The 25195-nt window shown below is 47.1% G+C and overlaps 1 protein-coding gene and 1 long non-coding RNA gene across 6 annotated transcripts in view; both read left to right on the forward strand.

Annotated features, from left to right (window-relative positions):
• LOC127923474 (pre-mRNA 3'-end-processing factor FIP1-like) overlaps positions 1–13522 on the forward strand; it is a 17581-nt gene extending 4059 nt beyond the window's left edge. The window contains exons 4-11 of the mRNA XM_052507549.1: positions 267–325; positions 4993–5016; positions 7330–7416; positions 7480–7500; positions 7543–7563; positions 8024–8150; positions 12341–12607; positions 13025–13522. Of these exons, the coding sequence (XP_052363509.1) occupies positions 267–325; positions 4993–5016; positions 7330–7416; positions 7480–7500; positions 7543–7563; positions 8024–8150; positions 12341–12607; positions 13025–13166 (748 nt within the window). The 3' untranslated portion in view covers positions 13167–13522. The remainder of the gene's footprint in view (positions 1–266; positions 326–4992; positions 5017–7329; positions 7417–7479; positions 7501–7542; positions 7564–8023; positions 8151–12340; positions 12608–13024) is intronic.
• Positions 13523–24023: 10501 nt separating this feature from the next.
• On the forward strand, positions 24024–25195 carry LOC127923480 (uncharacterized). 5 transcript variants are annotated; one of them, XR_008114494.1, is made up of 4 exons: positions 24024–24341; positions 24393–24489; positions 24536–24790; positions 24837–25195. It is a non-coding gene; the product is annotated as an uncharacterized LOC127923480 (long non-coding RNA). The 5 variants fall into 5 exon arrangements; XR_008114498.1 differs by having other exon boundaries at positions 24587–24790; XR_008114496.1 differs by lacking the exon at positions 24393–24489 and having other exon boundaries at positions 24141–24244; positions 24296–24392.

Raw genomic sequence — 25195 nt, forward strand, 5'->3', positions numbered from 1 at the left:
CGCTAGCATGCTAGTAGATACCCATCGACTTCCAGTCAACGCGCTAACTCTATTTAACATTGGCTCACTTGGTTCATACTGGACACAGAGACATAAACATGGTATCCACGAGTCCATCTGACTCTGGGGAAGTAGATAAAGAGCATCATTACCAGAATCCTGAAATATCCATTTTAATATGATTGACTGGATCAATATGTAAATGGCATCTAAAGGTATTGGTTAAAATGATCATGATGACTTTGATATATTTTTATTTTTTATAGCAGTGGGCATCCAGGTGGATATGATGTTCGTCCTGTTCCACCATACCCCTTCCCCACAGGTAGGGGGCGACAACACACACTATCACTTTCAATCAATCAATATTATATTATATAAGTCTGTCCAAAATGGATCCCTATTCCCTATGTCGTGCGCAACCGTTGACTAAGGTGCCATTTCCGATGTAGCCTCACTCTCAATCACTTTCAATTAATAATAAGTTATTATTATATTAAATGGTATTAAATCAATCCATGGGCTTCATTTAACAAGATATATAGGATGAGTCCCAATGGGACCCAATCTGGCCTGTATAATGCATTTCTTTTAAGCAGGGCCAATAGGGCTGTGGTCAAAAGTAGTGCACTATATAGGGAATAGGGTGTCATAGGGCTCTGGTCTAAAGTAGTGCACTACATAGGGAATAGGGTGCCAGTTGGGAAGCACCCATTTATGAACTTGATCCAAAGTTTGATTGACAGTAGGGCCGGTACGATACCAGTATCGCCATCCTCGTTAGTATCGTGGCAAGGAAACACAACGCAAAGCAGATTGGCTCAGTATGTAATACCTTCTGTAGGAAACAGCCCCGATGTTGGGAAACAGCCCTGATGTTGGAAAACAGCCCTGATGTTGGGAAACAGCCCTGATGTTGGAACACAGCCCTGATGTTGGAAAACAGCCCTGATGTTGGAAAACAGGCCTGATGTTGGAACACAGCCCCGATGTTGGGAAACAGCCCCGATGTTGGGAAACAGCCCTGATGTTGGGAAACAGCCCTGATGTTGGGAAACAGCCCGATGTTGGGAAACAGCCCCGATGTTGGGAAACAGCCCCGATGTTGGGAAACAGCCCCGATGTTGGGAAACAGCCCCGATGTTGGGAAACAGCCCCGATGTTGGAAAACAGCCCTGATGTTGGAAAACAGCCCGATGTTGGAAAACAGCGTTGGAAAACAGCCCCGATGTTGGAACACAGCCCCGATGTTGGAACACAGCCCCGATGTTGGAAAACAGCCCGATGTTGGAAAACAGCCCCGATGTTGGGAAACAGCCCGATGTTGGAAAACAGCCCCGATGTTGGAACACAGCCCCGATGTTGGAACACAGCCCCGATGTTGGAACACAGCCCCGATGTTGGAACACAGCCCCGATGTTGGAAAACAGCCCCGATGTTGGAAAACAGCCCCGATGTTGGAAAACAGCGTTGGAAAACAGCCCTGATGTTGGAACACAGCCCGATGTTGGAAAACAGCCCCGATGTTGGAAAACAGCCCCGATGTTGGAAAACAGCCCCGATGTTGGGAAACAGCCCCGATGTTGGAAAACAGCCCCGATGTTGGAAAACAGCCCGATGTTGGGAAACAGCCCCGATGTTGGGAAACAGCCCCGATGTTGGGAAACAGCCCTGATGTTGGAAAACAGCCCTGATGCTGGAAACAAACATCATTATGATGGAAAACAGCCCTGATGTTGGAAACAAACATCATTATGACGGAAAACAGCCCTGATGTTGGAAACAAACATCATTATGATGGAAAACAGCCCTGATGCTGGAAAACAGCCCTGATGTTGGAAAACAGCCCTGATGTTGGAAACAAACATCATTATGATGGAAAACAGCCCTGATGTTGGAAACAAACATCATTATGATGGAAAACAGCCCTGATGTTGGAAAACAGCCCTGATGTTGGAAAACAGCCCTGATGTTGGAAACAAACATCATTATGATGGAAAACAGCCCTGATGCTGGAAAACAGCCCTGATGTTGGAAAACAAACATCATTATGATGGAAAACAGCCCTGATGTTGGAAAACAGCCCTGATGTTGGGAAACAGCCCTGATGTTGGAAAACAGCCCTGATGTTGGAAAACAGCCCTGATGTTGGAAAACAGCCCTGATGTTGGAAAACAGCTGTTGGAAAACAGCCCTGATGTTGGAAAACAGCTGTTGGAAAACAGCCCTGATGTTGGGAAACAAACATCATTATGTTGGAAAACAGCCCTGATGTTGGAAACAAACATCATTATGTTGGGAAACAGCCCTGATGTTGGGAAACAGCCCTGATGTTGGGAAACAGCCCTGATGTTGGGAAACAAACATCATTATGATGGAAAACAGCCCTGATGTTGGCAAACAGCCCTGATGTTGGGAAACAGCCCTGATGTTGGGACACAGCCCTGATGTTGGAAAACAGCCCTGATGTTGGAAAACAGCCCTGATGCTGGGAAACAGCCCTGATGTTGGGAAACAGCCCTGATGCTGGGAAACAGCCCTGATGTTGAAACAAACATCATTATGATGGAAAACAGCCCTGATGTTGGAAACAAACATCATTATGATGGAAAACAGCCCTGAAGTTGGAAACAAACATCATTATGTTGGAAAACAGCCCTGATGTTGGAAACAAACATCATTATGATGGAAAACAGCCCTGATGTTGGAAAACAGCCCTGATGTTGGAAACAAACATCATTATGATGGAAAACAGCCCTGATGTTGGAAACAAACATCATTATGATGGAAAACAGCCCTGATGTTGGAAAACAGCCCTGATGTTGGAAAACAGCCCTGATGTTGGAAACAAACATCATTATGATGGAAAACAGCCCTGATGCTGGAAAACAGCCCTGATGTTGGAAAACAGCCCTGATGTTGGAAACAAACATCATTATGATGGAAAACAGCCCTGATGATGGGAAACAGCCCTGATGTTGGAAACAAACATCATTATGTTGGAAAACAGCCCTGATGTTGGAAACAAACATCATTATGATGGGAAACAGCCCTGGTGTTGGAAAACAGCCCTGATGTTGGAAACAAACATCATTATGATGGAAAACAGCCCTGATGTTGGAAAACAGCCCTGATGTTGGGAAACAGCCCTGATGTTGGGACACAGCCCTGATGTTGGAAAACAGCCCTGATGTTGGAAAACAGCCCTGATGTTGGGAAACAGCCCTGATGTTGGGAAACAGCCCTGATGTTGGGAAACAGCCCTGATGTTGGAAACAAACATCATTATGATGGAAAACAGCCCTGATGTTGGAAACAAACATCATTATGATGGAAAACAGCCCTGATGTTGGAAAACAGCCCTGGTGTTGGAAAACAGCCCTGATGTTGGGACACAGCCCTGATGTTGGGACACAGCCCTGATGTTGGAAAAAACAGCCCTGATGTTGGAAAACAGCCCTGATGCTGGGAAACAGCCCTGATGTTGGAAACAAACATCATTATGATGGAAAACAGCCCTGATGTTGGAAACAAACATCATTATGATGGAAAACAGCCCTGAAGTTGGAAACAAACATCATTATGTTGGAAAACAGCCCTGATGTTGGAAAACAAACATCATTATGATGGAAAACAGCCCTGATGTTGGAAAACAGCCCTGAAGCCCTGATGTTGGAAAACAGCCCTGATGTTGGAAAACAGCCCTGATGTTGGAAAAAACATTATGGTGGAAAACAGCCCTGATGGTGGAAAATAGCCCTGATGTTGGAAAACAGCCCTGATGATGGAAAACAGCCCTGATGTTGGAAACAAACATCATTATGTTAGAAAACAGCCCAGATGTTGGAAACAAACATCATTATGTTGGAAAACAGCCCTGATGTTGGAAACAAACATCATTATGATGGAAAACAGCCCTGATGTTGGAAAACAGCCCTGATGTTGGAAAACAAACATCATTATGATGGAAAACAGCCCTGATGTTGGAAAACAGCCCTGAAGCCCTGATGTTGGAAAACAGCCCTGATGTTGGAAAACAGCCCTGATGTTGGAAAAAAACATTATGTTGGAAAACAGCCCTGATGGTGGAAAACAGCCCTGATGATGGAAAATAGCCCTGATGTTGGAAAACAGCCCTGATGATGGAAAACAGCCCTGATGTTGGAAAACAGCCCTGATGTTGGAAACAAACATCATTATGTTAGAAAACAGCCCAGATGTTGGAAACAAACATCATTATGTTGGAAAACAGCCCTGATGTTGGGAAACAGCCCTGATGTTGGAAAACAAACATCATTATGTTGGAAAACAGCCCTGATGTTGGGAAACAGCCCTGATGCTGGGAAACAGCCCTGATGCTGGGAAACAGCCCTGATGTTGGAAAACAGCCCTGATGTTGGGAAACAGCCCTGATGCTGGGAAACAGCCCTGATGTTGGGAAACAGCCCTGATGCTGGGAAACAGCCCTGATGTTGGAAAACAGCCCTGATGTTGGAAAACATTGTATTTATTTTCCAAGCTATAGCACACCATATTTGACATCCATCAGGTTTTAAAGCACCAAACAGTTTGAGTCTGTTACGATACTGCTATCGTCTCGGCCGTCATTGAAATGGGAAGTATTTTAACTCCACATGGAAGGTGTTTTAGGTGGGTACACACTGATATGCACACACTGATATGTACACACTGATATGTACACACTGATATGCACACACTGATATGTACACACTGATATGATACACACTGATATGTACACACTGATATGCACACACTGATATGCACACACTGATATGCACACACTGATATGCACACACTGATATGCACACACTGATATGCACACACTGATATGTACACACTGATACACACTGATATGCACACACTGATATGCACACACTGATATGTACACACTGATATGCACACACACTGATATGTACACACTGATATGTACACACTGATATGTAATAATCGATCATGTTTATTGTCCCTCAGGTGGTTTCCCTCCTCCTATGACAGGTATGTCCTCATCACTACAGTACATCCTCCTCTTCCTCACAGTATATCACTACAGTATATCACTACAGTACATCACTACAGTATATCACTACAGTACATCCTCCCTCCTCCTCACAGTATATCACTACAGTATATCACTACAGTATATCACTCCTACAGTACCTACAGTCACTACAGTATATCACTACAGTATATCACTACATCACTACAGTACATATATCACTACAGTACATCCTCTACATCACTACAGTATATCACTACAGTATATCACTACAGTACATCCTCCTCTTCCTCACAGTATATCACTACAGTATATCACTACAGTATATCACTACAGTATATCACTCACTACAGTATATCACTACAGTATATCACTACAGTATATCACTACAGTATATCACTACAGTATATCCTCCTCCTCCTCACAGTATATCACTACAGTATATCCTCAACACGACAGTATATCACTACAGTATATCCTCCTCCTCACTACAGTATATCCTCCTCCTCACAGTATATCACTACAGTATATCACAACAGTATATCACTACAGTACATCCTCCTCACAGTATATCACTACAGTATATCCTCCTACTCCTCACAGTATATCACTACAGTATATCACTACAGTACATCCTCCTCCTCCTCACAGTATATCACGACAGTATGTCCTCATCACTACAGTATATCACTACAGTATATCCTCCTCCTCACTACAGTATATCACTACAGTATATCACTACAGTATATCCTCCTCCTCACTACAGTATATCACTACAGTATATCCTCATCACGACAGTATATCACTACAGTATATCCTCCTCCTCCTCACAGTATATCACTACAGTATATCACACGACAGTATATCACTACAGTATATCCTCTCCAGTATATCACTACAGTATATCACTCCTCCTCACAGTATATCACTACAGTATATCCTCATCACTACAGTATATCACTACAGTACATCCTCCTCCTCCACACAGTATATCACTACAGTATATCCTCACTACAGTATATCCTCCTCCTCACTACAGTATATCACTACAGTACATCCTCCTCCTCACAGTATATCACTACAGTATGTCCTCATCACTACAGTATATCACTACAGTATATCCTCCTCACTCAGTATATCACTACAGTATATCCTCCTCCTCACTACAGTATATCACTACAGTATATCCTATCACTACAGTATATCACCTCCTCACTACAGTATATCACAACAGTATATCCTCATCACAACAGTATATCACTACAGTATATCCTCCTCCTCCTCCTCAGTATATCACTACAGTATATCACTACAGTATATCCTCCTCATCACTACAGTATATCACTACAGTATATCCTCCTATCACTACAGTATATCCTCTCCTCACAGTATATCACTACATATCACTATCCTCCTCATCATCCTCTACAGTATATCACTACAGTATATCCTCCTCATCACTACAGTATATCACTACAGTATATCCTCCTCCTACAGTATATCACTTTCACACTACAGTATATCACTACAGTATATCCTCCTACAGTATATCACTACAGTATATATCACTACAGTATATCACTACTCCTCCTCCTCATCACTACAGTATATCCTCATCACTACAGTATATCACTACAGTATATCACTACAGTATATCACTACAGTATATCCTCCTCACTACAGTACATCACTACAGTATATCACTACAGTATATCCTCCTCCTCTTTCACACTACAGTATATCACTACAGTATATCACTACAGTATATCACTACAGTATATCCTCCTCTTCCTCACTACAGTATATCACTACAGTATATCACTACAGTATATCCTCCTCTTCCTCACTACAGTATATCACTACAGTATATCCTCATCATCGCTACAGTATATCACTACAGTATATCACGACAGTATATCCTCTTCCTCACTACAGTATATCCTTCTCCTCTTCCACACTACAGTATATCCTCACTACAGTATACAGTAGTTATCCTCCTCATCACTACAGTATATCACTACAGTTATCCTCCTCATCACTACAGTATATCACTACAGTATATCCTCCTCGCTACAGTATATCACTACAGTACATCCTCCTCCTCACTACAGTATATCCTCCTCATCACTACAGTATATCACTACAGTATATCACTACAGTATATCCTCCTCCTCACTACAGTATATCCTCCTCCTCTTTCACACTACAGTATATCACTACAGTATATCCTCCTCCTCACTACAGTATATCCTCATTACTACAGTATATCACTACAGTATATCACTACAGTATATCCTCCTCTCTGTCTCCAGGTGGCTACCCTCCTCCTATGCCAGGTGTGGTGTCTCCATGGCCTCCTATGATGGACCAGTCTAAACAGTGGGACTACTACCCTCCAGGTAAACCAGTCTACCCTCCAGGTAAACCAGTCTACCCTCCAGGTAAACCTGCCTACCCTCCAGGTAAACCTGCCTACCCTCCAGGTAAACCTGTCTACCCTCCAGGTAAACCAGTCTACCCTCCAGGTAAACCTGCCTACCCTCCAGGTAAACCTGCCTACCCTCCAGGTAAACCTGTCTACCCTCCAGGTAAACCGGTCTACCCCCCAGGTAAACCGGTCTACCCCCCAGGTAAACCGGTCTACCCCCCAGGTAAACCGGTCTACCCCCCAGGTAAACCGGTCTACCCCCCAGGTAAACCGGTCTACCCCCCAGGTAAACCGGTCTACCCCCCAGGTAAACCGGTCTACCCCCCAGGTAAACCGGTCTACCCCCCAGGTAAACCGGTCTACCCCCCAGGTAAACCGGTCTACCCCCCAGGTAAACCGGTCTACCCCCCAGGTAAACCGGTCTACCCCCCAGGTAAACCGGTCTACCCCCCAGGTAAACCGGTCTAAACATTAGTACTGCGACCCTCCAAGCTAATGTTCTTTACTAGTGATCTGTCAATCAACCTGTCAATCAATCAGTCTGACCTGATGTTCTTTACTGTACTACTACCCACCAGGACCGGGACCGGGACCAGGACCCAGACGGGAGGACAAGAGGGAGAAGGAGAGAGAGCGACCCAGGGAGAGACCACATGAGAGGGAGAGAGAGCGAGAGCACAGCCCCTCCACTATGGGCTACAACAGGTTAGTCGAGGACGATGCAGGCGACAGCGGGTTAGTCGAGGACGATGCAGGCGACAGCGGGTTAGTCGAGGGCGATGCAGGCGACAGAGGGTTAGTCGAGGACGATGCAGGCGACAGAGGGTTAGTCGAGGACGATGCAGGCGACAGAGGGTTAGTCGAGGACGATGCAGGCGACAGCGGGTTAGTCGAGGACGATGCAGGCGACAGCGGGTTAGTCGAGGACGATGCAGGCGACAGCGGGTTAGTCGAGGACGACGCAGGCGACAGCGGGTTAGTCGAGGACGATGCAGGCGACAGCGGGTTAGTGGAGGACGATGCAGGCGACAGCGGGTTAGTCGAGGACGATGCAGGCGACAGCGGGTTAGTCGAGGACGATGCAGGCGACAGCGGGTTAGTGGAGGACGATGCAGGCGACAGAGGGTTAGTCGAGGACGATGCAGGCGACAGCGGGTTAGTCGAGGACGATGCAGGCGACAGCGGGTTAGTCGAGGACGATGCAGGCGACAGCGGGTTAGTCGAGGACGACGCAGGCGACAGCGGGTTAGTCGAGGACGACGCAGGCGACAGCGGGTTAGTCGAGGACGACGCAGGCGACAGCGGGTTAGTCGAGGACGATGCGGCGACAGCGGGTTAGTCGAGGACGATGCAGGCGACAGCGGGTTAGTCGAGGACGATGCGGCGACAGCGGGTTAGTCGAGGACGATGCAGGCGACAGCGGGTTAGTCGAGGACGATGCAGGCGACAGCGGGTTAGTCGAGGACGATGCGGCGACAGCGGGTTAGTCGAGGACGATGCAGGCGACAGCGGGTTAGTCGAGGACGATGCGGCGACAGCGGGTTAGTCGAGGACGACGCAGGCGACAGCGGGTTAGTCGAGGACGACGCAGGCGACAGCGGGTTAGTCGAGGACGATGCAGGCGACAGCGGGTTAGTCGAGGACGACGCAGGCGACAGCGGGTTAGTCGAGGGCGAGGGCGACAGAGGGTTGCAGGCGACAGCGACAGAGGGTTAGTCGAGGGCGATGCAGGCGACAGCGGGTTAGTCGAGGACGATGCAGGCGACAGCGGGTTAGTCGAGGACGACGCAGGCGACAGCGGGTTAGTCGAGGACGATGCAGGCGACAGCGGGTTAGTCGAGGACGACGCAGGCGACAGCGGGTTAGTCGAGGACACGATGCAGGCGACAGCGGGTTAGTGGAGGACGATGTGAAAGGGCCGCGCAGGCGACAGAGGGTTAGTCGAGGACGATGCAGGCGACAGCGGGTTAGTCGAGGACGATGCAGGCGACAGCGGGTTAGTCGAGGACGACGCAGGCGACAGCGGGTTAGTCGAGGACGACGCAGGCGACAGCGGGTTAGTCGAGGACGACGCAGGCGACAGCGGGTTAGTCGAGGACGATGCAGGCGACAGCGGGTTAGTGGAGGACGATGCAGGCGACAGCGGGTTAGTGGAGGACGATGCAGGCGACAGCGGGTTAGTCGAGGACGATGCAGGCGACAGCGGGTTAGTCGAGGACGATGCAGGCGACAGCGGGTTAGTCGAGGACGATGCAGGCGACAGCGGGCTAGTCGAGGACGATGCAGGCGACAGCGGGTTAGTCGAGGACGATGCAGGCGACAGCGGGCTAGTCGAGGACGATGCAGGCGACAGCGGGTTAGTGGAGGGACAGGCGACGCGAGGCGACAGCGGGTTAGTCGAGGACGATGCAGGCGACAGCGGGTTAGTCGGGCCACATCGTTGGGGTCGAGGACGATGCAGGCGACAGCGGGCTAGTCGAGGACGATGCAGGCGACAGCGGGTTAGTGGAGGACGACGCAGGCGACAGCGGGTTAGTCGAGGACGATGCAGGCGACAGCGGGTTAGTGAGGACGACGCAGGCGACAGCGGGTTAGTCGAGGACGACGCAGGCGACAGCGGGTTAGTCGAGGACAGAGGGTTACGACTCCATGCAGGCGACAGCGGGTTAGTCGAGGACGACAGCAGGCGACAGCGGGTTAGTGGAGGACGACGCAGGCGACAGCGGGTTAGTCGAGGAGCGACGCAGGCGACAGCGGGTTAGTCGAGACGACGCAGGCGACAGCGGGTTAGTCGAGGACGACGAGGCGACAGCGGGTTAGTCGAGGGCGATGCAGGCGACAGCGGGTTAGTCGAGGGCGATGCAGGCGACAGCGGGTTAGTCGAGGGCGACGCAGGCGACAGCGGGTTAGTCGAGGACGACGCAGGCGACAGCGGGTTAGTCGAGGACGACGCAGGCGACAGCGGGTTAGTCGAGGACGACGCAGGCGACAGCGGGTTAGTCGAGGACGACGCAGGCGACAGCGGGTTAGTCGAGGACGACGCAGGCGACAGCGGGTTAGTCGAGGACGACGCAGGCGACAGCGGGTTAGTCGAGGACGACGCAGGCGACAGCGGGTTAGTCGAGGGCGACGCAGGCGACAGCGGGTTAGTCGAGGACGACGCAGGCGACAGCGGGTTAGTCGAGGACGACGCAGGCGACAGCGGGTTAGTCGAGGACGACGCAGGCGACAGCGGGTTAGTCGAGGACGACGCAGGCGACAGCGGGTTAGTCGAGGCGACGCAGGGCGACAGCGGGTTAGTCGAGGACGACGCAGGCGACAGCGGGTTAGTCGAGGACGACGCAGGCGACAGCGGGTTAGTCGAGGACGACGCAGGCGACAGCGGGTTAGTCGAGGACGACGCAGGCGACAGCGGGTTAGTCGAGGACGACGCAGGCGACAGCGGGTTAGTCGAGGACGACGCAGGCGACAGCGGGTTAGTCGAGGACGACGCAGGCGACAGCGGGTTAGTCGAGGACGACGCAGGCGACAGCGGGTTAGTCGAGGACGACGCAGGCGACAGCGGGTTAGTCGAGGACGACGCAGGCGACAGTGTTCTCCTAACAGTGTATCTTCCCCCACTGTCCCAGTACCGGGCTCAGACCAGTGGTCCTCTGCTCGCTAACACAAGTGACCGCATTCCTTGGCAAGGCACAAACCAGTTGAGCTATAGAAACATATTGAATATGATAGCTAGCTGTGGAGCACATTCTTTTTAAAATATATTTCTTTATTTTATTTTGAATTTTACTCCCCAATTTTGTGGTATCCAATTGTTTTTGTAGTTACTATCTTCTCTCATCACTATAACTCCCGTACGGGCTCGGGAGAGGAAGGTCGAAAGCCAACAACCAACAGATTGGCACACCTCATCTCACTGTCCAATCAGAAAAGATCTGTTTAACTTCTTATGGGCAGGCTGGACGGTAGCGTCCCAGTTGGCCAACATCCTGTGAAATTACAGAGCGTGAAATTCAAATTAAATATAAATATTTAACATTCATGTAAAGTACAAGTGTTATACATCAAAATAAAGCTTCATTTATTGTTAATCCAGCCGCTGTGTCAGATTTCAAAAGGCTTTACATCGAAAGCACACCATGCGATTATCTGAGGACAGCTCCCAGGCAGGTGCGACACGAAAGTCAGAAATAGCGATATAAAAAATGCCTTACCTTTGATCTTCTTCAGTTGGCTTTTAATAGGTCCCAGTTACATCACAAATGGTCCTTTTGTTGGATAAAGTCCTTCTTTATATCCATAAAAACTCAGTTTAGCTTCAGTCAGTAATCCACCGATTCACGCGCATGGAAACACTACAGCCAAAATGGGAGCCTCTTAGAAAAACTACAACTTCTTGCTAATTTTCCCAAAAACCAGCCTGAAACTCTAAAGACTGTTGACATCTAGTGGACGCCCTAGGAATTGCAATCAGGGAGGACTTCGCCTCATAAAAAACATGAAAGACATTGAAAACAATGGTAGGCTGAAAATTCTTTTTTTTTTAATGGGTTTGTCCTCTGGGTTTCGCCTGCCATAACAGTTATGTTATACACACAGACATTATTTTAACAGTTTCAGAAACTTTAGAGTGTTTTCTATCCAAATCTACCAATTATATGCATATCCTAGCTTCTGGGCCTGAGTAACAGGCAGTTTACTTTGGGTACGCTTTTCATCCGGACATGAGACATGAAAATACTGCCCCCTACAACGGCCGACAGATTGACACAACTCATCTCAGATCTGTTTAACGACGACCAGGTTGAACAGTGAGTTGTTTCAATCAGAAAAGATGATTAGTCATGTCACAGTCCAGCGTCCAATGAGATATTCTGTCTGTCTGGTCTCCATAGTGACGAGGAGCGGTACCGTGGTTACCGGGAGTACCAGGCGGAGCGTGGCTACAGCGGCGGTGACCGCGGAGGGGGGGAGCGTGGCGGCGTAGACCGTGGAGGTGACCGCGGAGGGGGGGAGCGTGGCGGTGACCGTGGGAGTGGTGGTGAGCGTGGAGGTGGAGGCGGCGAGCGCCACAGAGACAGGTCGAGCCGTGAGAAGGAGGAGAGACACAGAGAGAGAAGACACAGAGAGAAGGAGGAGGGGAGACACAAGTCATCACGCAGGTATCTCTCTCTCTCTCTCTCTCTCTCTCTCTCTCTCTCTCTCTCTCTCTCTCTCTCTCTCTCTCTCTCGCTCTCTCTCTCTCTCGCTCTCTCTCTCTCTCTCTCTCTCTCTCTCTCTCTCTCTCTCTCTCTCTCTCTCTCTCTCTCTCTCTCTCTCTCTCTCTCTCTCTCTCTCTCTCTCTCTCTCTCTCTCTCTCTCTCTCTCTCTCTCTCTCTCTCTCTCTCTCTCTCTCTCTCTCTCTGTCTCTGTCTCTGTCGCTCTCTCTCTCGCTCGCTCGCTCGCTCGCTCTCTCGCTCGCTCTCTCTCTCACACACATATATTATTTCACCTCTTTGTTGTATCAGAACTGTCTTCCTTTTCTCTCTCTCCCTCTTGTCTGTCTCTGTCTCTGTCTCCTTCTCTCCCTCCCTGAGCAGTAGCAGCAGGAGGAGACATGATAGTGAAGAAGGAGACGGTCACAGGAGACACAAACACAAGAAGAGCAAGAGGAGCAAGGAGGGCAAGGAACCTAGTGATGATATGGGAGGAGACCAGGAGAACCAGGACACCATGGAGTGATGAAGAATACACCCTCCTGTCCCTCTTCATCTCTCTCTCTCTGTCTACATGGGAGGAGACCAGGAGAACCAGGACACCATGGAGTGATGAAGAATACACCCTCCTCTCCCTCTCTCATCTCTCTCCCTCTGTTTCCCTCGATACGTCCCTCCATCTCTCTCTCCTCTCTCCCTCAGAGCACTGTTGTAGTTGATCATGCTCAGAGATCGTTGTTGTTTACCCGTTCCCTTCGTAGTCATGACGATCATAAACAACCCTCATCTTCTGTCATTTATTTTCGGCCCTCTATTTTCTTAACCAAACACCTCGCTGAAAGATGTCAATTTGTTGAATAAAAAAAAACAAGCTTTTGATAACTTCTGTGTGTTGGGTGGTTTCTGTGTATGGCTGGCTGGTTGGTGTGTGTGTGTGTGTGTGTGTTTGGCTGGTTGGTGTTTGTGTGTGTTTGGCTGGTTGGTGTTTGTGTGTGTGGCTGGTTGGTGTTTGTGTGTGTGTGTTTGGCTGGTTGGTGTTTGTGTGTGTGGCTGGTTGGTGTTTGTGTGTGTGGCTGGTTGGTGTGTGTGTGTGGCTGGTTGGTGTGTGTGGCTGGTTGGTGTGTGTGGCTGGTTGGTGTGTGTGTGTGTGTGTGGCTGGTTGGTGTGTGGCTGGTTGGTGTGTGTGTGTGTGGCTGTGTGTGTGTGTGTGTGTGTGTGTGGCTGGTTGGTGTGTGTGTGTGTGTGGCTGGTTGGTGTGTGTGTGTGTGGCTGGTTGGTGTGTGTGGGTGGTTGGTGTGTGTGTGGCTGGTTGGTTGGTGTGTGTGTGTGGCTGGTTGGTGTGTGTGGCTGATTGGTGTGTGTGTGTGGCTGGTTGGTTGGTGTGTGTGTGGTTGGTGTGTGTGGCTGGTTGGTGTGTGTGTGTGTGTGGCTGGTTGGTTGGTGTGTGTGTGTGGCTGGGTGGTTTCTCTGTGAGGCTGGGTGGTTTCTCTGTGAGGCTGGGTGGTTTCTCTGTGAGGCTGGGTGGTTTCTCTGTGAGGCTGGGTGGTTTCTCTGTGAGGCTGGGTGGTTTCTCTGTGAGGCTGGGTGGTTTCTGTGTGTGGCTGGGTGGTTTCTGTGTGTGGCTGGGTGGTTTCTGTGTGTGGCTGGGTGGTTTCTGTGTGTGTGTGGCCGGGTGGTTTCTGTGTGTGTGGCCGGGTGGTTTCTGTGTGTGTGGCCGGGTGGTTTCTGTGTGTGTGTGGCCGGGTGGTTTCTGTGTGTGTGTGGCCGGGTGGTTTCTGTGTGTGTGTGGCCGGGTGGTTTCTGTGTGTGTGGCCGGGTGGTTTCTGTGTGTGGCCGGGTGGTTTCTGTGTGTGGCCGGGTGGTTTCTGTGTGTGGCCGGATGGTTTCTGTGTGTGAGAGGCTGGGTGGTTTCTGTGTGAGAGGCCGGGTGGTTTCTGTGTGTGAGAGGCCGGGTGGTTTCTGTGTGTGAGAGGCCGGGTGGTTTCTGTGTGAGGCCGGGTGGTTTCTGTCTTCGCTCTTCCTTCCTCTATGTCTGACGGAGGGGCAATGAAGCAATAAGGCCCGAGGTGGTGTGGTATATGGGGGTGTGGTATATGGGGGTGTGGTATATGGGGGTGTGGTATATGGGGGTGTGGTATATGGGGGTGTGGTATATGGGGGTGTGGTATATGGGGGTGTGGTATATGGAGGTGTGGTATATGGAGGTGTGGTATATGGGGGTGTGGTATATGGGGGTGTGGTATATGGAGGTGTGGTATATGGAGGTGTGGTATATGGGGGTGTGGTATATGGAGGTGTGGTATATGGGGGTGTGGTATATGGGGGTGTGGTATATGGGGGTGTGGTATATGGGGGTGTGGTATATGGGGGTGTGGTATATGATAGCAGATTATAGGCTTTGAAAGGCAACGTTCCCGCCCTCGAGGAGACTGTGTTCACGGTAAACGGTCCCTTGACATTTCTATGGTGCAAACTGTAACGCTTCAGTGATTAACACATTAAATAGAGCCCTCAATCTAGGCCAAAGGCTTTGTCCTGTTCATGTTTAGCTACAGTAAGGGACACAGACTACATTAGAGTCCATAAGGGACACAGACTACATTAGAGTCCATAAGGGATACATATAGACTACATTAGAGGCCATAAGGGACACATAGACTACATTAGAGGTCATAAGGGATACATATAGACTACATTAGAGTCCATAAGGGACACATAGACTACATTAGAGGTCATAAGGGATACATATAGACTACATTAGAGGCCATAAGGGACACATATAGACTACATTAGAGGTCATAAGGGATACATAGACTACATTAGAGGTCATAAGGGATACATAGACTACATTAGAGGTCATAAGGGATACATATAGACTACATTAGAGTCCATAAGGGATACATATAAGACTACATTAGAAGCCATAAGGGATACATATAGACTACATTAGAGTCCATAAGGGATACATATAGACTACATTAGAGGTCATAAGGGATACATATAGACTACATTAGAGGTCATAAGGGATACATAGACTACATTAGAGGTCATAAGGGATACATATAGACTACATTAGAGGCCATAAGGGATACATATAGACTACATTAGAAGCCATAAGGGATACATAGAGACTACATTAGAGGTCATAAGGGATACATATAGACTACATTAGAGGCCATAAGGGATACATATAGACTACATTAGAGGTCATAAGGGATACATATAGACTACATTAGAGGTCATAAGGGATACATATAGACTACATTAGAGGCCATAAGGGATACATATAGACTACATTAGAGGTCATAAGGGACACATATAGACTACATTAGAGTCCATAAGGGATACATATAAGACTACATTAGAAGCCATAAGGGATACATATAGACTACATTAGAGGTCATAAGGGATACATATAGACTACATTAGAGTCCATAAGGGATACATATAAGACTACATTAGAAGCCATAAGGGATACATATAGACTACATTAGAGTCCATAAGGGATACATATAGACTACATTAGAGGTCATAAGGGATACATATAGACTACATTAGAGGTCATAAGGGATACATAGACTACATTAGAGGTCATAAGGGATACATATAGACTACATTAGAGTCCATAAGGGATACATATAAGACTACATTAGAGGTCATAAGGGATACATATAGACTACATTAGAGGTCATAAGGGATACATATAGACTACATTAGAGGCCATAAGGGATACATATAGACTACATTAGAAGCCATAAGGGATACATATAGACTACATTAGAGTCCATAAGGGATACATATAAGACTACATTAGAGGTCATAAGGGATACATATAGACTACATTAGAGGTCATAAGGGATACATATAGACTACATTAGAGGCCATAAGGGATACATATAGACTACATTAGAGGTCATAAGGGACACATAGACTACATTAGAAGCCATAAGGGATACATATAGACTACATTAGAAGCCATAAGGGATACATAGACTACATTAGAAGCCATAAGGGATACATAGAGGCTACATTAGAGGCCATAAGGGACACAGACTACATTAGAGGTCATAAGGGGTACATAGAGACTATATTAGAAGCCATAAGGGATACATAGAGGCTACATTAGAGGCCATAAGGGACACAGACTACATTAGAGGTCATAAGGGGTACATAGAGACTACATTAGAAGCCATAAGGGGTACATATAGACTACATTACAAGTCATAAGGGATACATAGAGGCTACATTACAAGCCATAAGGGGTACATATAGACTACATTAGAAGCCATAAGGGATACATATAGACTACATTAGAAGCCATAAGGGATACATAGACTACATTAGAAGCCATAAGGGATACATAGAGGCTACATTAGAGGCCATAAGGGACACAGACTACATTAGAGGTCATAAGGGGTACATAGAGACTATATTAGAAGCCATAAGGGATACATAGAGGCTACATTAGAGGCCATAAGGGACACAGACTACATTAGAGGTCATAAGGGGTACATATAGACTACATTACAAGTCATAAGGGATACATAGAGGCTACATTACAAGCCATAAGGGGTACATATAGACTACATTAGAAGCCATAAGGGATACATATAGACTACATTAGAGGCCATAAGGGGTACATAGAGGCTACATTACAAGCCATAAGGGGTACATATAGACTACATTAGAGGCCATAAGGGACACATAGAGACTACATTAGAAGCCATAAGGGATACATAGAGGCTACATTAGAGGCCATAAGGGACACAGACTACATTAGAGGTCATAAGGGGTACATAGAGACTACATTAGAAGCCATAAGGGGTACATATAGACTACATTACAAGTCATAAGGGATACATAGAGGCTACATTACAAGCCATAAGGGGTACATATAGACTACATTAGAAGCCATAAGGGATACATATAGACTACATTAGAAGCCATAAGGGATACATAGACTACATTAGAAGCCATAAGGGATACATAGAGGCTACATTAGAGGCCATAAGGGACACAGACTACATTAGAGGTCATAAGGGGTACATAGAGACTACATTAGAAGCCATAAGGGATACATATAGACTACATTAGAGGCCATAAGGGGTACATAGAGACTACATTAGAAGCCATAAGGGGTACATATAGACTACATTAGAAGCCATAAGGGATACATAGAGGCTACATTACAAGCCATAAGGGGTACATAGAGGCTACATAACAAGCCATAAGGGATACATAGAGGCTACATTAGAAGCCATAAGGGGTACATATGGACTACATTAGAAGCCATAAGGGATACATAGAGGCTACATTACAAGCCATAAGGGGTACAGTGCATTCGGAAAGTATTCAGAAAGTATTCAGACCCCTTGACTTTTTCCACATTTTGTTACGTTACAGATTCATTCTAAAATGGATGAAAAATAATAATCCTCATCAATCTACACACAATGCCCCATAATGACATCACAATGCCCCCATAATGACATCACAATGCCCCCATAATGACATCACAATGCCCCCATAATGACATCACAATGCCCCCATAATGACATCACAATACCCCATAATGATGTAGGAAAAAAATCAACTGAAATATCACATTAACATAAGTATTCAGACCCTTTCCTCAGTGCTTTTTGGCAGCGATTACAGCCTCAAGTCTTCTTGGGTGTGACGCTACAAGATTGGCACATCTGTATTTGGGGAGTTTCTCCCCTTGTTCTCTGCAGATCCTCTCAAGCTCTGTCAGGTTGGATGGGGAGCGTTGCTTTCAGGTCTCCCCAGAGATGTTCGGTCAGGTTCAAGTCCGGGCTCTGACTGGGACACTCAAGGACATTCAGAGACTTGTCTCGAAGCTACTCCTGTGTTGTCTTGGCTGTGTGCTTAGGGTGGTTGACCTGTTTAAAGGTGAACCTTTGCCCCAGTCTGAGGTCATGAGCGCTCTGGAGCAGGTTTTCATCAAGGATCTCTCTGTACTTTGCTCCGTTCATCTTTGCCTCGATCCTACACCGACGCATGTCTTGTATTCAAGATCCTTAATGGCCTGGCTCCTCCACGCATTATTTTTGCTAAACAGAAAACCCAAACATATGGCAGCAGATCCACAAGGTCTGCCATGAGAGGTGACTGTATAGTTCCCTTTAAGGAAAAGCACCTTCAGTAAATCCACTTTCTCTGTGAGAGATTACCATGTCTGGAATACACTGCCATCAGACACACATAACTGCACCACATATCACACTTTCAATAAATGCTTGAAGACATGGCTAAAGGTCAATCAGATTTGTGATCATGGTCCCTAGCTGTGTGTTGCCGCTTTCCATGTTGTCTGTAGCTTGTGAGGTGTGGAAACACTTTTATGGATTTTGTCTTGCTGCTTTTTGTCCTATGTTGCTCTGTCTGTATGCTACGTCTTGCTTGTCCTATGTTGCTCTGCGTGTGCTCACTGCTCAACGATTGCCTGTATTGTAAATGTTTTTAATAACCTGCCCAGGGACTGCGGTTGAAAATTAGCCGGCTGGCTAAAACCGTCACTTTTACTGAAACGTTGATTAATGTGCACTGTCCCTGTAAAAAAATAAAATAAACTGACTAGTCTCCCAGTCCCTGAAAAACATCCCCTCAGCATGATGCTGCCACCACCACCATGCTTCACCGTAGGGATGGAGTCATATTTCCTCCAGAGGTGACGCTTGCCATTCAGGCCAAAGAGTTCAATCTTGGTTTCATCAGACCAGAGAATCATGTTTCTCATGGTCAGAGTCCTTTTTGCAAACTCCGAACAGGCTGTCATGTGCTTTTTACTGAGGAGTGGCTTCCGTCTGGCCACTCTACCATAAAGGCTTGATTGGTGGAGTCCTCCTGGAAGGTTCTCCCATCTCCACAGAGGAACTCTGGGGCTCTGTCAGAGAATACTTCAATTTAAGAATGATGGAGGCCACTGTGTTCTTAGGGTAGTGACCATGCGGGAGGTGTTGCTGTACTCTACAGTCTACTATCAGGGTAGTGACCATGCTGGAGGTATGTTACTCTACAGTCTACTTATCGGGGTAGTGACCATGCTGGAGGTATGTTACTCTACAGTCTACTACCAGGGTAGTAACCATGCTGGAGGTATGTTACTCTACAGTCTACTATCAGGGTAGTGACCATGCTGGAGGTATGTTACTCTACAGTCTACTATCAGGGTAGTGACCATGCTGGAGGTGTTACTGTACTCTCTACAATCTACTATCAGGGTAGTGACCATGCTGGAGGTGTTACTGTACTCTACAGTCTACTATCAGGGTAGTGACCATGCTGGAGGTATGTTACTCTACAGTCTACTATCAGGGTAGTGACCATGCTGGAGGTGTTACTGTACTCTACAGTCTACTATCAGGGTAGTGACCATGCTGGAGGTGTGTTACTCTCCAGTCTACTATCAGGGTAGTGACCATGCTGGAGGTATGTTACTCTACAGTCTACTATCATCGTAGTGACCATGCTGGAGGTATGTTACTCTCCAGTCTACTATCAGGGTAGTGACCATGCTGGAGGTGTGTTACTCTACAGTCTACTATCAGGGTAGTGACCATGCTGGAGGTATGTTACTCTACAGTCTACTATCAGGGTAGTGACCATGCTGGAGGTATGTTACTCTACAGTCTACTATCAGGGTAGTGACCATGCTGGAGGTGTGTTACTCTACAGTCTACTATCAGGGTAGTGACCATGCTGGAGGTATGTTACTCTACAGTCTACTATCAGGGTAGTGACCATGCTGGAGGTGTGTTACTCTACAGTCTACTATCAGGGTAGTGACCATGCTGGAGGTATGTTACTCTACAGTCTACTATCAGGGTAGTGACCATGCTGGAGGTGTTGCTGTACTCTACAGTCTACTATCAGGGTAGTGACCATGCTGGAGGTGTGTGACTCTACAGTCTACTATCAGGGTAGTGACCATGCTGGAGGTATGTTACTCTAAAGTCTACTATCAGGGAGCCAGGCTGCTCATGCTGGAGGTGTGTTACTCTACAGTCTACTATCAGGGTAGTGACCATGCTGGAGGTGTGTTACTCTACAGTCTACTATCAGGGTAGTGACCATGCTGGAGGTGTTGCTGTATTCTACAGTCTACTATCAGGGTAGTGACCATGCTGGAGGTATGTTACTCTACAGTCTACTATCAGGGTAGTGACCATGCTGGAGGTATGTTACTCTACAGTCTACTATCAGGGTAGTGACCATGCTGGAGGTATGTTACTCTACAGTCTACTATCAGGGTAGTGACCATGCTGGAGGTATGTTACTCTACAGTCTACTATCAGGGTAGTGACCATGCTGGAGGTATGTTACTCTACAGTCTACTATCAGGGTAGTGACCATGCTGGAGGTATGTTACTCTACAGTCTACTATCAGGGTAGTGACCATGCTGGAGGTGTGTTACTCTACAGTCTACTATCAGGGTAGTGACCATGCTGGAGGTGTGTTACTCTACAGTCTACTATCAGGGTAGTGACCATGCTGGAGGTGTTACTGTACTCTACAGTCTACTACCAGGGTAGTGACCATGCTGGAGGTGTGTTACTCTACAGTCTACTATCAGGGTAGTGACCATGCTGGAGGTGTGTTACTCTACAGTCTACTATCAGGGTAGTGACCATGCTGGAGGTGTGTTACTCTACAGTCTACTATCAGGGTAGTGACCATGCTGGAGGTATGTTACTCTACAGCACATATGTCAGAGTCAAGGCCCGCGGGCCACATCCGGCCCGCGAGAAGGTTTTTTACGGCCCCTGGGATGATCTTGATTTATTATTAGAACCGGCCCGCAGACCGCAGCAAGCCGGCAGCCCGCAGATCTTTTACACGCACCAATACTACATTTCCCACAATGCAACGGTGACGCACCGAGCAGTAGGCTGCTTCATTTCAATATTTATTGGCACAGCAGTTGTCAGCATCACAGTAAAATTAACTTTCAGATACCCATCAAAAATGGCAAAACGGAAGGTGGACACTGAGAACCGGGGTTTCAAACAAGGTGGGAGTCGGAGTATTTGTTCACGGAGGTAGCTGGAAACCTGTGTGTCTTCTGTGTGGAGAAAGTGTGGCGGTACTGAAAGAGTATAATCTGAGACGACATTATGAAACGAAACACGCGGACAAAAACAAGAATATGGACATGGAACAAAGGCTACAAAAGGCAGAGGAATTAAAACGAGGCCTCAAATCTCGACAGGCTCTGTTCAAAAGCCAAATCACAAGGCCAGGCTGCTGTCAAGGCCAGTTTTATTTTGGCAGAAGAGATCGCTAAATCAGCCCGGCCATTTACGGAGGGGGATTTCATCAAAAACTGCATGATTAAAGTTTGTGACGAAGTTTGCCCAGAAAAAAAGGCAACTCTTTTTAAATGTGAGTCTGAGCAGAAACACCATTGCCGAGAGAGTAGACCAGTTGTCCATCAATCTAAAAGAGCAGCTTGTGAAAAAGGGAAAAGATTTCATTGCATATTCCTTGGCTGTGGATGAGAGCACCGACATTTCTGACATTGCCCAGTTGTCAATTTTCATCCGCGGAGTGGACTCCAGCCTAAGCGTGACAGAGGAGTTTTTGGCTTTACGTCCTATGCATGGCACAACTACGGGGCATGATTTGTATGAAGAGGTGTCAAGATGTGTAAATGAGATGGAGCTGCCTTGGGAAAAACTCGTGGGTTTGACAACCGACGGAGCACCTGCGATGTGTGGACACAGGAGCGGACTGGTGGCGAAGATACGGGAAAAGATGCAAGAGGAAAACGCGACAGGTGAGCTGACAGCTTATCATTGTATCATACACCAGGAAGCGTTGTGCGGTAAAGCCTTGAAAATGGAGCATGTAATGAGCATCATCACGCGCACAGTTAACTTTATCAGAGCCAAAGGTTTGAATCACCGCCAGTTCAAGGCATTTCTGACGGAGTTAGAAACGGAGCATGGTGATTTGCCTTATCACACAGAGGTGCGATGGCTAAGCCAGGAAAGGTGCTTCAAAGATGTTTCGAGCTTCGTGAGGAGATTTGTCTGTTCTTGGACAGCAAAGGGAAAGACACAACACAACTCCGAGACGAAATGTTTCTGTGTGAAATGGCTTTTCTGTGTGACATTACGAGTCATCTGAATGCAATGAACTTGCAGCTGCAGGGTCGGGATCGTGTCATCTCTGATATGTACAGTACAGTGAAGGCATTTAAAACCAAACTGACTCTGTGGGAGACGAGATGCGGAAAGAAAATTTGAGCCACTTTCCCAGCTGCCAGACCATGAAAGAGAAGCTCTCTACCAGTGCGTTCCCGAGCGCACAGTTGGCTGATAAAATAGGTATGCTTGCCGCTGACTTTCGACGCCGATTTGCTGACTTTGAAGCACAAAAAAGCAGGTTGGAACTGCTCGGTAACCCATTTGCTGTTGACGTGGAAAGCTCACCACCAAACCTCCAAATGGAGTTGATTGACCTCCAATGCAATGATGCACTGAGGGCAAAATATGCGGCAGTGGGTGCTGCGGAGTTCGCCCGTTTCCTCCCCGACACAATGCCCCAGCTGCGCATCCAGGCTGCTCAAACGTTGTCTATGTTTGGCAGCACATACCTGTGTGAACAACTGTTTTCTTTGATGAACTTGAACAAAACATCACACAGAAGTCGACTTACTGCTGAACACCTCCACTCAATTCTGAGGATTTCCTCAGCTCAGAGCCTTACCCCGAACATTGATGAACTTGTGGAAAAGATGGGACACCACCAAGTATCACCCTCAACCTCAAACAAGTGAACATTACTGTGCAATCACATATTTAGAGTTTTTACTCAGTTCAAGTTTAAAAGTTAAAGTTTAATATTTGTTTTCACTGCATGTTACTTCTCCTTAAACAAAGTGTTGTTTTTGATTAATAGATTTTTGCACTTTATTTTATTGTATTTCAATCCAATTATATTTTAAAAATATTTCAGTTGAGTGGATGATAGAAAATTGCTATTATTGTTTTTTTCTTTGAAGTAAATTTAGCCCACTTTTGCTAAAATAGAAAATATAGGCTACTGATGGTGCCTTGAATACCGGTTTCTTTCATTTAATGTTCATGTTATGGGGATTTTTATATAAAGGAAATTTGTCTTTTGTGTCTGTTGAAAATTAAAGATTACTGACAGAGCCATAAGAAAATATTGCTTTATTTATCTGATCATATTGGAATATATTTGTTAGGTTTTCAGTAGGTTCAATTAGGTTCACTAGACTATATGCGTCATTTAAAAATTTTTCAATGAACATTCGAACAGTCCGGCCCTCGGCTTGTAGCTAAATTTTTTATTTGGCCCTCCGTCCATTTGACTTTGACACCCCTGCTCTACAGTCTACTATCAGGGTAGTGACCATGCTGGAGGTATGTTACTCTACAGTCTACTATCAGGGTAGTGACCATGCTGGAGGTGTGTTACTCTACAGTCTACTATCAGGGTAGTGACCATGCTGGAGGTATGTTACTCTACAGTCTACTATCAGGGAGCCAGGCTGCTCATGCTGGAGGTATGTTACTCTACAGTCTACTATCAGGGTAGTGACCATGCTGGAGGTATGTTACTCTACAGTCTACTATCAGGGAGCCAGGCTGCTCATGCTGGAGGTATGTTACTCTACAGTCTACTATCAGGGTAGTGACCATGCTGGAGGTGTGTTACTCTACAGTCTACTATCAGGGAGCCAGGCTGCTCATGCTGGAGGTATGTTACTCTACAGTCTACTATCAGGGTAGTGACCATGCTGGAGGTGTGTTACTCTACAGTCTACTATCAGGGAGCCAGGCTGCTCATGCTGGAGGTATGTTACTCTACAGTCTACTATCAGGGTAGTGACCATGCTGGAGGTATGTTACTCTACAGTCTACTATCAGGGAGCCAGGCTGCTCATGCTGGAGGTATGTTACTCTACAGTCTACTATCAGGGAGCCAGGCTGCTCATGCTGGAGGTATGTTACTCTACAGTCTACTATCAGGGAGCCAGGCTGCTCATGCTGGAGGTATGTTACTCTACAGTCTACTATCAGGGAGCCAGGCTGCTCATGCTGGAGGTATGTTACTCTACAGTCTACTATCAGGGAGCCAGGCTGCTCATGCTGGAGGTATGTTACTCTACAGTCTACTATCAGGGTAGTGACCATGCTGGAGGTATGTTACTCTACAGTCTACTATCAGGGAGCCAGGCTGCTCATGCTGGAGGTATGTTACTCTACAGTCTACTATCAGGGAGCCAGGCTGCTCATGCTGGAGGTATGTTACTCTACAGTCTACTATCAGGGAGCCAGGCTGCTCATGCTCCTCTAACCTGTGAGAACATCCTGAAACCCCTACAGATGATCCGGTGAGCATCTACACTGTCTAGTTCACTATATATCTATAGCGATCTTTCTGTTGGTCTGTGTGTCGGTTGTTCGGTCAGTCCGTCACTGTGTGTCTGCCTGTCTATATTCATTCATAGTCTGTGTGTCTGCTTGTCTATATTCATTCATAGTCTGTCTGCCTGTCGC

Source organism: Oncorhynchus keta, unplaced genomic scaffold, assembly GCF_023373465.1.
Source record: "Oncorhynchus keta strain PuntledgeMale-10-30-2019 unplaced genomic scaffold, Oket_V2 Un_contig_2990_pilon_pilon, whole genome shotgun sequence".
NCBI lineage: Eukaryota > Metazoa > Chordata > Actinopteri > Salmoniformes > Salmonidae > Oncorhynchus > Oncorhynchus keta.